The sequence below is a fragment of the Cynocephalus volans genome, chromosome 11 (genome assembly GCF_027409185.1).
Source record: "Cynocephalus volans isolate mCynVol1 chromosome 11, mCynVol1.pri, whole genome shotgun sequence".
Taxonomy (NCBI): domain Eukaryota; kingdom Metazoa; phylum Chordata; class Mammalia; order Dermoptera; family Cynocephalidae; genus Cynocephalus; species Cynocephalus volans.
This window is the reverse complement of record NC_084470.1, coordinates 1,770,716-1,784,202: the sequence shown is the minus strand read 5'-3', so window position 1 is coordinate 1,784,202 and position 13,487 is coordinate 1,770,716. Positions and strand designations below refer to the sequence as shown.

Sequence of the window (13,487 nt, the reverse complement as noted above, 5' to 3'; positions counted from 1 at the left end):
TTGTAGATGCATAGAAAGGAAGGATATTTGAGTAGAATTCTGAGAAAGCTAAAGAGAGTAAGAAGAACTTATGAGTAAAGATGAAAGAAATGATGGAACAAACCTAAAAACAGCCTTACTTTCTGCTACCCAAACTTGGAGGAAAGAAGGGAACATCCTTCACTCTTACCTGAGTAAATGAAGGTGTAGTTGTTAGAACTGCCAGACCATACCATTGTGATTTCTTAGCTAGAGTTAATAAGCCTGATTGTCGTACTTTGATGTTTGTATTCTATTTCAGTTTTCTGAGAGCAAATGAAAGATAAAACTTTATCTGTGAACTAGTGTTACCCAAATGTGTTCTGTAGAAAAGTAGCTTGTGGATGGGGTTTGGGAAATACTGAATTTAATTAATTCTTCAATGTGCTGAAGTGCTTTGTGAATTTCCAAGAGCAGGTAGACAGTATGGTATTTTCCAACTTTATAACGATGGAGCCCTTTCGTGCACTTCTTCAACATACATCATGTGTCCCAAGGAAAATAGTTTGAGAAATGCTAAAGGACACAAGAAATATGTGGTACTAAAGAAAAAAAAAAAAAAAAAATCAGGTTGCATGATGCACACTAACATGGCTATTAAGAATATTTTATTCCCTTTCAGTTGTTTGCTTTTCTGAGCCTGTAGATTTTGAAGATAGCAAATGATTTTTAAAAAATGAAACCTACTTTGACTAATGATACTTTGGAGGAAATAAGCTATTTTTTAAATAAGCATAGGAGAGTTACAGAGTGGCTAAAACCTTTTGTAGTATTGGAAAGTTGTCATATCACTTTAAGAGTTTATTAGGAGTAGCCTGAATTCCTGTTACTTGAGTTACATTTCTTATCCTCTTTTCCAGCGGCAGCCGATTGGGAGGCCTGGTTACAGTGTTGTGCTTCTTTTTCAATCATGGGGAGGTAGGTAGTCAAAAAATACTTTCAGAGTCGCTCCTTGAAATACAGATTTCTTCTTTAAATTTAATATATAATAGCATTCTTTAAATATTTGATCTTACTCTTTTGATTTAAAATTTAAACAGTAGCATTTATTTTAAGTTAGCTTTTTATGACCATATCATGACCATTTATGTCTTATGTGATATAACTCTTAGCAATTTGAAGAAATAGTGGGTATTTGTCAATTTTTTAACTGTGAAAACTCTTGTTTTAGGAATAATAGAAATAAGCCAGCCATGGATATAGTTAACTTCCTCGTGTGGAGATAACTTTTTATTGTAAGAGCTACACAGTATGCTATTATTTTAATGTATTAACCGTTGATATACTTCTAAGTATCTTTTGCAAAATATTTTATTATACCTATAAATTTGCAAGTGTCCAAGGGCTTTCTAAAGAGAACATCATTGTTAAGAACATAGACTCTGGATCCAGGCTGCCTGGGTTCAACTCCTGACTCTCCCATTTAGTGGCTGTATAACCTGCACAAGTCATTTAATCTCTCTGTGCCTTAGTTTCTTCTTTGTAAGTGGGCATAATGATGTTACCCATCTCATAGTAGGATTATTGCAGAGATTAAATGAATTTTTATGTTTTAAGTGCCTAGAACAATATTTGGCACATGGTAACTGATAAGTGGTTGTTAGCTTGTATTATTATTAATTACTTTTATTAGCTTGTATTATTATTATAGTTCAGATTAAATTCTAAGATAAATTCAAAATGCCAATGAATTCCTTCCTCTAAATTAATTATAGCTATAAGTGAGTTACTAGTAATGTACCTCTGTCCAGATTTCTTTCATGGTAAGTTTAGTATGAGGTGAAAAAAAGGAAGGTCAGCCTGCTCTGTATAAAGTGACTTTATCATTTCATGCTTTTATATATACTCAGTGTCTGCGATAATTTTTTTTTAATCGGTGACTTACTAATAGATATTGACCTAATAGTCATACATACTTAGTATTTAGAATCACAGAAATGTAAAGTTTAAAGTGGTCTTGTAGATTAGAGCATTTGACAAATGATTGCAACATGGCATTAGTAATTGGCATAGAGTGAATGTTGAGAACCCCCGCCCACCCACAAAAAAATAGTTTGGCTTTTTCTGACTGTGGATGGATGTTGCACATCCTGATAGTGTGGACCCTGAAACATTTCGAAGCACAGATTCTGTGAGAATGACCTAAGAAACAGGAAATAACTGCTTAATAATGGAAGAAAGGAGCATTGTATCTTAACAATAGGATATTGGAGGAAAGGGATTATTGATACTTTTGGAGCCAAGATACGTTTAAAAAGACCACTGTTTGTTAAGCACAGAGATGTATTGTATTACGCTTTGTGTATACTAGGGGTTGATAAATTCCTTGTCTTATGTTTTTCTTATAATTTTGATACTCATATAGCATGAACATTATTCCTTATAAGTCTTTTCAAATTTTAGCAGAGGAATTGAAAGTACTCAGTTGATGTTTTTAGGTTGATGGATTTTTTGTTTTTGATACTTTTCAGCTATTTGGTGTATTTAAATGTCCTTAGACATCACTTCCTTAGGAAAAGGTAAATTAAATATTATTAGAGTTAGAGTTTCAGTTTCACTGTAATAGTCAAGTGGATAAAGTGCTTATATGTAACTGCAGCTTTAGGATGGAAAAGCGACTTTTTGTGTAATGACATATGAAAATTGAGAGCATAAACTGCAGTTTTGGTTAAAATATTGGTGAGAACTCAAGTAATTAAAAACTTTAATAATTTTATATGTATTTTGGTTTTTAGATTATGAAATTTTCAGACCTTACCTTTTTATGATTTTTAAAAAAGTTGCCTAAAGTATGTAACTTTGACATGGTGGGGAAGCATTTACTCTGATAGCGCCTGTTCATGTATTTAGTGAGCTTTTGTAGAGCATTGCTCACTGGAATTGGTAGTGGGTTACTAAATGGTACCTTACTTTCTTAGAAGACTTACTTTAATCATGTGAGTAAATGGCTTATGTGCCAAAAATTGGTTGTGAATTGTTACTTGCTTTTCTGTTCTTTATCCATTATTTAGTTTACTCTGTACTAGACTCGAAGATAGTATATGGTGTACTTTTCAAAAAGTTTTTCCCTCAGATGGTTTTACACGGGAAAATTTTTGCCTTAACAAGAGAACTGTGAAATGTGTAGCATGAATGTATTAATCAAATTATTTAAAACACAAATTTAAAACCTTCAAATCTGAAACGTGTGAAAACTTAATAAAGGGGCTATTAGTTGCTCATAATAATGATCAATAATATTGTGGTTATACTTTACATTGTAAAAATCGTGGAGATGTTTTCATTTATGAAGCTTCTTTATTAAATATTCATTCTGTTGTAATCGAGAATTGTTGCTAAGAAAAAAGCTCATGATTTTGCACTGACTTTAAATAGTTTCCTTGTTGTGAGATAAGATGCGCACAGCATGGGTTGATGCTGCAGGATTTTCAGCACGCTGATGGAAGAGCATTTAGAGGAGCACGTGCACAAAAAACCAAATACAGTATTTTCCTTCAATTTTTGACCGTTAGCAATTCTTTTTTTATGAAATAAGGTTATGCTTTTTCATGGTAATATTTAAAATAACATTATTACCAAGCGTGATTGATGATGTTTTACGTAAAACATGTTCACATATATAAAGATATGCACATATGAAGAGGAAATCCCTTAATTAAAAAAAAAATTACTTTAAAAATAATTAATTCAAAGTAAATTAAAGGATTGCCTTGGTCATATCTAATTAACCTTTTTATCACCCACAACATGTTTATGACCCATGTTAGTTTCTTACATACTTTTGAACTGAAATGAGATTAAAATATAAATGTACATGTTTCTAATTACTTATTGACATACTTATGCCCTTTATATAAAACACCTAATTATGTATAGGGTATAATGTGATGTTTTGATCTATGTAGACATCGTAGAATAATTCAGTTAAGCTGATCGACATATTTATCACCTCACCAACTTACCCTTTTCTTATGGTGGTGAGAATGTTACAAATCTATTCTTTTAGCATATTTGAAATATACGATACATTATTACTAACTGTTTTGGTCACCATGCAGTGCAGTGCAATAGATCATATAGCTTATTTCTCCAGTCCAGCTGAAACTTTGTACGCTTCGATCAACATATCCCCTTTCTCCTTCCGTCCCCTCTTCTCTGGTAACCACCTTTCTACTCTCTGTTTCTATAAGACTGACTTATTTTAGATTGCACAGAATTTGTCTTCCTATCCCTGGCTTATTTCACTGTTCCATTCATGTCACGAATGGCAGAATTTCCCTCTTTCTTAAGGCTGTGTAGTAGTCCATTGTGTATATATAGACCACATTTTCTTTATCCATTTATCTGTTGATAGACACTTAGGTTGCTTCCATATCTTTGCAATTGTGAATAATGATGAAATGAACATGGGATTGCAGATATCTCTCTAACATATTGATTTCAGTTCTTTTGAATATATACCCAGAATTGGGATTGTTGGATCACATGGTAATTCTGTTTTTAGTTTTTGAGGAGCCTCTATACTGTTTTCCGTAATGGCTGTGCTAATTTACATTCCCTCTAACAGTAGACAGGGCTTCCCTTTTCTCTACATCCTCACCAACACTTGTTATCATTCATCTTTTTGATAATAGCCATTGTGACAGGTATAAGGTGATATCTCATTGTGGCATTAAATTAATTTAAATTTGGCCTAATGCTGCCTTGGTACATAGTGAAATACAAGCTAGCTTAGTATATAAACAAACTGCAACGTAACTTGTAGCAAGTCACTGAATCTCAACCAATCACAGCCACCAAGCTTCAGCCAATCAGGCTGCTAGCTGATCAGGCCTTGTCTATATAAGGCATATGCCCAGCTATAACCAGTCAATCTGTTTCTGTACGTTCCTTACTTTTTCTGCCTTTTAATACTGCCTGGCCACGTTGCTTGGTGGAGCTCTGTGAACATCTCCTGGTTCTGAGTGCTGCCCAATTCATGAATTGTATTTTGCTCAGATAAACTCTGCTGACTTTAATTTGTTTAAAGTTTTAACAGTGTTCTTAACACGGTTAGCATTTCCCTGATGATTAGAGATGTTGAACATGTTTTCATATATTCATATCTCTTCTTTTAAGAAATGTCTGTTCAAATACTTTGCCCATTTCTAAATTGGGTTATTTGGTGTTTTTTTTTTTTTTTTTGCAATTGAGTTGAGTTCCTTACATATTTTGGATATTATCTCCTTATCAGATGTGTGATTTGCAAATATTTTCTCCCAAGCCATGGTTCATCTCTGCAATCTGTTTCCTTTGCTATGCAGAAGCTTTTTAATTGGTGCAATCTTGTTTGTCTAGTTGTGCTTTCATTGCCTTTGCTTTTGGAGTCCTATCTAAGAAATCATTTTTCAGACCAATGTTGTGGAGCTTTTCACAGGGAGATGATTCTAAGGTTCCTAATAAACTACTAATCTTTACAAACTTGTCTCGACACATATAACTCCTAGATGGAGAAGTAGGATTTCAAAGATGACAACACCATAATCTATCTTTTACAAATGAAAGGAGCAGAGATCTTTTCTTCCCAATTTGTGCGCTGCTGCAACTCCTCCTCCCCTTTCTCCTTCCGTCTGTCTCCCTCACCCCGTCCTTCGCCCTCCTCTCTTCTTTCATCCTTGTTTCTTCCTTTCTTTCCAGTGATGGTAAGGTTTTGGCCAGGACATTTATGCTGTGTCTTCTGCTTATTCAGCTCAATTAAAACAACATATACTGAGTGCCTTCTACATGCCCACAGTTTTTGGTGGTTGGGCTATGTCAGTGAGTAAAACAAAGACCCCTGTCACTGTGGACAGTCATGTGAAGACAGGACAATTTTCTGCCTGATGTGGGAGGGTAACTGGTTTATTTGGGTATTTGGAGGCCATTGTAGGAGCAGGAAATTATAGGAGATAAGGTAGGACAGTTAATAATGGGAGGTGGGATAGACAGGGAACAGATTCTGTAGTCCTTGTAGGTCACTGTAAGGGTTATTTGGAACAGATAGAAAGCCACTGGAGAGCTATGAGCAATAGAGTGACATGGTTTAAATTATTTTTATGTTAAATTGGAAAACAGTGTAAGTGCAAGATGTGTTATTTATTCAGGCTCTTCATTGGTGTGTCTGTGGATTTGTGAACTTATATTAAACTGGGAATGACTCAAAAAGTCCAAAAAAAAAGAGAGTGTGCTAATCTTAGTCGGGAAAGAATCTGCTGATGTACGTTTGAAAACTAGTTGACAATATAGTAGAAAACTAGCCTGCAACATCCTTCATGACCTGGCCCCTGCTAGACATTTTTCACACCACTCTTAAGCTGGTTGTTTTTTTGTCATTGTTTAGTTTTTGTTTTTTTAAAAAATTTTGCTTTGGCTCTCCTTCCTCCGGTTGCTAGAAAGCACCATTTTTTTCCCTTCCTCGAGGTGTTTGCACCTGCTGTGCCTTGTGTGTGCCCCTGACCCCTCATCTCCTAACCTCTGCCTGATGACTCCTTGTCATCCTTAACAACTGGACCTTTCAGTTTGGGTTTCAGTAGCGTTCTTCATTTCTTCCTGAAGATCTGGTTTCCATCTGGCATAATTTCACTTTAGTTGGTTTATTTATTTAATTTTATTTTTTGGTATTGAAGCAAACTTGATTATATGTATTTGTGGGGTTCAAAGTTGACTGTTAGTATTTGTGTGCAATATGTGATGATCAGATGAAGATTATTAGCATGTTTGTCATTACATGTTATGTCCAGTACCCAGTTTCTCCCTAAGCCCCTCATCCCCTACCCTTTCCTATCTCAAGTAATTGTAGTTCTGTTCTGTTCTTCTGGAAGTTCAACACATTATTGTGGTGATATGGTCCTCCCTCCCTCCCTCCCTCCCTCCCTCCCTCCCTCCCTCCCTCCCTCCCTCCCTCCCTTCCTTCCTTCCTTCCTTCCTTCCTTCCTTCCTTCCTTCCTTCCTTCTTTCCTTCCTTCCTCTCTTTCTCTTTCTCTTTCTCTGTCTCTCTTCTATTTCTTTGTGGATTTCTTTTTTTTCTCTGTCTCTCTCTTTCTCTTCTCCTTCCTTCCTTCCTCCTGCTTATGAGTGAGGACATGCAGTATTCCTCTTTCTGTTTCTGGCTTGTTTCATTTAACATAATTTTCTCCAAACTCTTCCAAGTTGCTGCGAAAAGCAAAATTTCATTCTTTTTTATGGCAGAGCAGTATTCCATTGTGTACATATACCACATTTTCCTTATCCAGTTGACCTTTGATGGACATTTAGGTTGGTTTGAACTCTTGGCTGTTGTAAATAGAGCTGCGATGAACATGGGAGTGCAGGCGTCCCTTCCACATGATGATTTCCATTCCTTTGGATTACATACCCTGTAGTGGGACTGCTGGATCATATGGCAATTCTATCTGTAGTTGTTTGAGAAGTCTCCATACTGTCTCTTTAGTTTTAAGAACAATGTTTAGCATTGTGGTGAAGAACTCCTGCCAACAAATTGTCTTAGCTTTTATGTTTCTAGAAATGACCTTACTTTGCCTTCACTTTTTGAAGAATGTTTTTGCTCCTTAAGAATTCTAGATCGATAGCATTATCGCTCAGCACTTCAAAGACATCATTCTGTCCTCCTCTGGCTTCCATTGTTTGGTAAGAAGTCAGTCACAACTCTTTTATGATTCTCCTGAATGTAATGTGTCTCTTCTCTGGTGGTTTGAAGATTTTCTTTTTATATTTGATTTTTATTACTTTGATGGTGGTGAACCTAGATGTGTTCGTTGTGTGTATCCTGCTCGAGGTTCACTGAACACCTTTGTTCTATGGATTGATTTTAATTTTTAATCAGTTTTGGAAAATTTTTAGCCAGTGTCTTCTCTTTAGATATTTTGCCTTCCCCATTTTGTCTCTCATCTCCTTTGGGGATTCTAACTCCATGTGCGCTTAACTTTTTTTTTAATGTTGTCCCACAGGTTTTGATACTTTCTCCCTCCGCCCCCATTTTTTTCTCTCTTTGCCTGCCTTTGGAGGCAGAAAATAAATTAAAAGCCTGTTGTCATCAACATCTAGGCAGTATTATGTTGCGGTGTTATTGGTGCTATGAAATGTGTGCTAAAAATTATATACTGGATGATGCGGTTTATACAGTGTAATATTTTTGTTGAATTCATTTTTGCAATAAATGGATTTCTTGTACTTCAAATGCCGCATACATTCATATAGCCCCTTTTGAAATAGTTCACATGTTCTTTCTTTAGCTCTTATATTTCAAGATAATGCCTTTAAAAAGAATGGGTATTTTAAACTGTCAAACTGTATGGACAACTAGTAGATTTTTATTTTACACTTAAAATTAAAGTAAAACTGTTTATTTATTGGAACTTAAGGCATGATTAAAACAAATTTGTTTGTTGTTTTCAAATTACATGAGGTCATCTGAAATAGCAATTACGTTTGTACCAGATCAAATAAAGCACAGTGTGTTGTTGGAGAAAAAAATAGGAAGCACTTTGATGTACGTTTGAATTCATTCACTCTTAGCATTTTGGAGGAAGGAGACCTTGCTCTTCATTCCAGTCCTGGAATTGAGTGTTCTTATCCCTACTTTCAGAGAATGCAGTTGAATTTTAGAGAACTGAGTGATTTCAGCTACTCAATGAAATAAATTACTAAAAGAGGACAACATAGTTGAATTTGGGTAACAAAAACATGAGTGAACAGTCTGTACAAAGAAAATTCTCAAATTGTGCATTACATAGTTTGAATACTTATTAGTTTTTGCACAGAGACTGATAGTTTTATACATTTTGCTTATATATCTTACTATAAATCATTCTGAAGTCTCTAAATCTAATGAACAGTTTTTTAAAATGGTATTTTAGTAACAACAAATATGCATTATTATTAAAAGACTTTTTCAGTCTTTTCAGAATTCTCTTATGTGTAGTTCATTCACAAACATATGTCTATGTTAATTTCATAGACGATGGTGAGCTTTGGTAGAAAACAGGAATAAGTTGGCTTAAACTTTCTATAGTGGCAGTAAAAATATCCAATAGTCTGAGGTAGAGCTAAAATAAAGGAAAGACTTATTTCCGACATGGTCTTTGTAATTCTACATAGTCTTTAAAATAGCCCCCTTGATTTGAAAGACAAAGTGATTTCTTCTCCTGTGACTAACTTAGTGGTAGTAATATCAAATTGCTGACATTTAAGCCAGCGCAGGCGCAGTTTTCTTTAAAATGGAAAGATGGACTTATTAATATATTTAATATATATGCAGAAAAATGATACTAAAACTGGGATAGTACATTGTTTAATTATGTCCAAAGTGAGCTTTTTAGAAAGGTCAATACTTGACTGTTTTCAGACTTCAGTTATTTAATTTGATTTTCCCTTCCACTCATACTTTGCAACCCAGGGTAAGTGGGTAAAAAGAAGTAAAAGCAAAAATAGAATGTTCCTTTGTAGTAGCATTATGAATAAAAGTGCTAAAATTGGTGATTATAAAGAGTTTTGCAGTATTGGGTATGGACATTTTTACTGAATTTAATGGGAAAGAAGATAAACTGCTAATAATTTAAATAATTCTAATGAAACAATTTTAATGTTGGTAAACATTTTCTTGCTGGTACTTTTCCCCCTTTCCTTTTAAGGTATAGTTGCAACTTTTCGGTACTTTCTTGTTGACAGTTCATGATGTTAATATTTCACGTGATCTTAAGCCATGCGTGTCTCTGTCTCAGTAACATTTCTCACCAGTTTTGCTGTTTGTGGAAAGTCCAGTGGCTTGTTTTACAACCTGCCATTTCAATTATGTGTGTAAAGTTTTTCTCTTTGTATTTTTAAATCACAGCTTCCACTTGGTATGTCGTACTTAGCAAATTTAACAACGATTGTTTTTCTTCAGTGCACCCGTGTGATGTGGACGCCACCGCTCCGTGAAAGCTTCTCATACCCATTCCTTGTACTTCAGATGTTGCTTGTGACTCATATTCTCAGGTAACTTTGACTTATCTTTAGGTTTTCATTTGTTTGCTTGCTTGCATCAAATAAAGTAGAATTTCTTAAGCTTCTGTAATAATCAAATAATTAAGTGATGATCCAGTTGTTAGGTTAAATATAACTCATTTAAGAGTATAACTTAAAAATATGAATTACCAAAAACATTTTTTCCATCTGCCTTATAGTCCTCTTTCTTCTTTCTAGTGGTGCACAGTGACTGCTTGAGAAGCAGCAAATCTGTTTTCCCTTCTTTTGCCATCTCTACTTTCCCAAGTCGTCCTCAGCTATGACTACAGCTTCCCAAAAACAGGCAGAAAGAAGGGGAAGGCTGGTCGTGCTAGAGAGTACCCTGTTAAATATAGTTCTTGAGAGCACAGACCATTTTACAGAGTGATTGTAACTAGGTACATTAGCACATGTAATTCTTCTTCCTGCATTTGTTTAGCATCCCTGCGAGTTAGGTAGTAGAGGTGGGAAGAAACCACCTCAGTAGACCAAAGATATGCAAGGAGAATTCCTGCTGGAAATTCAGGATTGGATTAGGCTTTCCCATGTTCACCCCGCCTTCAGCTAGAGACCTAACAGAGTTTCAAGCACCAAAGAGAGTAGAGCTGAGCATAATTTTCTCCCCTTTCTGTTGACAAATACTGAGTTTGACAGTTGCTGCCTTGCTCCACAGGACAAAACAAACAAAAAAGGGCCTATGAAAAAAACAGAACAAAGCGTGATAAAAATCTGAAGATGACACCGACTTTCTTAAGTGATCTGCCAAATTTGGGAGAACCTTGTTGAAATCTATTATGGCAAATGCTTTGGATAATCCAGTTTCCTCTGTGTTCCTCACAGCAGGTGTAGAGTCTTTCAGTCTCCCATGTAGTGTCCTTACACAGACCTTTCACAGAACATGAGATGGGCGGTGGCTTCTGTGTTAGCTTTCCAAACTCTGTGCAACTCCAGCTTCATTGCTCTCCCTTGAATTCCTATCTTATTTTAGTATTTAGAGCTTCTTTAGCACCTGTGAATAAGGTGAGCCTCTGTGAATTAATAACCTTTAGCTCTGCCCTGTTGGTTCTGGACGCACCTCGAGAGAGGTTTGCATTTCAGACATTCCAGAAGAAGTGTTGCACTTTAAGAGAGTATTTGATTCACCACTGCAGATGCTGTTTTTCCACTATACACTCTTGATTTTGGCTTTTTTCTCCAGTGCAGTCCAGACAGTAGACTGCCCATCAGTCTCTAATGTCTGCTTTTCTTCTATTTCTGCTCCTGTCTTAAATCCAGTGAAGGCAAACCTTTGATTTCTCTCCTCCTTGCTTACTAATCTGCTCTGACCTGAGTAGCTGTGGGTGGTGCTACTCCAGTTGCTAAGCACTGCTTACTTTAATCCACCCATACTGTGGATGGTTGTGTTAGTTTCCTATTGCTGTGATCACAAATGATCACAAACTTCGATTTATTATCCTACAGCTCTGTAGGTCAGAAGTCCTAAAATGAAGGTGTGGGCAGGGCTGTACTCCTCCTGGAGACTCTGGGGGAGAATCAGTTTTCTTGCTATTTCTGCCTTCTAGAGCTCACCTGCATTTCTTGGCTCTTGGCCCATTCCATCTTCAAAGTCAGCAATGGTGGACTGAGTCCTTTGTCCATCAATTCAGTCCAACCTTCTCTTCCGCCTCTCTTCCACTTCTAAGGACTCTTGTGATTCCATGGGCCCACCTGGATAATTCAGGATAGTCTCCCTATTTTAAGGTCAGGTGATTGGTAATTTAGATTCTATCTGCAGCCCCAGTTCCCCTTTGTCATGTAACATGACATATTACAAGTTCCAGGGAATGGGACACAGGCACCTTCAGAGGTCATTATTCTGCCAACCACAATGGGGCAGCTCCAGTTGCTGTTTCCTGCCTTCAGAGGCTGCTTCCTATTGGCTTCTCCTCGGTTTTGTTCTCCAAATACTTCTGCGGCAAGCTCTTTCTTTACATTTTCTTTAGTCTCCTAATCGCTGGCATTTTCAGCCTCATCCACATCCTCATTCCTGTCTTTACTTTTGTTTTTTGCTGAAAAGTTTTAGGGGAGTTTCCTTTCTTGAGTCTTCGTTTTTTTTTTTTTTTTTTTTTTTTTATCCTAATTGACATCTTCCTTCTTATAGTCCTAGCCACCTGACGCTAGAGCAGCTGCTGCTTCTGCCACTGCTAATTCAGATTTCTCATCATCTTGATCTTCCCTCACCACCTCTATTGGCACCTCCTCACTTCTATTTGGGCAGCTTTCCTCTTTCTGTTCCTTGGTTGGCACAGCTCCCTTCTTGCCTGGTGTAGCTACTGCTGTGGCCAGTGTGGCTGGCTGCTTGGAAGTGTGGTGGTTGCTTTCATCTTGCATAAAGTGATAGCTGCTTTCTTGGAAGTTGTGGACCTTTTAGCTGGGGAAACTCTTGCCTGGAGTTGTGGCAGACTTCCTGCCTTTCTTCTGAAGGATAACCACCTCGTCTCTACTGGTTATATTTACATCTTCTGATATTTCACCTTTATTACTGACTGTTGGGAAAATGGAATAATTTAATCAGCCTCCCCTGCAACCTTAGGTGCGGTTGGGGGTGGTGCAGCGCATTCTTTGTAAGCAAATAGTGTGTGGGTGGAGTTTGTGCACCTGAGTGGCGCCGCGACCTTGGCTGGCATCTGCCTTGGGCATTCACCCTGTGTGGCCATGCTCTTGAACCTGCGGCTTCCAAGGACCTGTTTGCTGGTTACCTAGCTCATAGACCTGTGTGTAAGGGGTCTGGTGACCCAGCCTGGCATGTGAAGGGCTTGTGTCCTAGTCTGGGAATGGGCTTGAGGGGTCTGTGAGCACCAGACCCAGCCCTAGCTCGACAATTGGCCCAGTCGGCAGGATTATGGGCAGGTAAAAGAGCTCGACACTGACATCTGTCTCCTTTGGAAGAGTAACCATTTCCTTTAGTTCTTGGTTTCTACCTGTAGTTGACCTCTAGTAATATTGGAAGGAGGTGTTGGGTGAATGGCTTGAATGAGCTGAGGAGAAGCTGAGCAGTGTTGATGTAGGCTGCAGTGCAGAAGATACTGTTATAAAACTAAAAGAGAAAGCATTCCTTGATATTAGGAATCATTTATAAATAAAGTTAGTAGTATATTTTATTTTCACAAATTGTGTCCTGTTTTGAATTTTAAGTATTTTTAGAAATTCAGTTTTATATAAATCACGTGATACTAGCACAGTCTTACATTTTCTTGGTTGTTTTCGGCAATACTTATGTTCCCATTTCCGTTATTTTGGGTCAATGCTATATTGGTCATACTGTCACCAGTTAAAATTTCCTTGTTTCTGTCTGTTCCTGTCTCCCAACTGTGCATTATATTCCAAACTGCCATAATAGTATTAAATTCTGCTCAGAAATCTTTAATGACACTTGTTACTCATACAATTTAAATCATGTTTAGTGTTCAAAAGCAGCAGAGAAATGC

At 36.8% G+C, this 13,487-nt stretch overlaps 1 protein-coding gene across 1 annotated transcript in view; it reads left to right on the top strand.

Annotated features, from left to right (window-relative positions):
- DPY19L1 (dpy-19 like C-mannosyltransferase 1) overlaps positions 1-13,487 on the top strand; it is a 124,105-nt gene that overhangs the window by 50,282 nt on the left and 60,336 nt on the right. The window contains exons 7-8 of the mRNA XM_063114509.1: positions 879-936; positions 9,920-10,011. Coding sequence (XP_062970579.1) covers positions 879-936; positions 9,920-10,011 — 150 coding nt within the window. The remainder of the gene's footprint in view (positions 1-878; positions 937-9,919; positions 10,012-13,487) is intronic.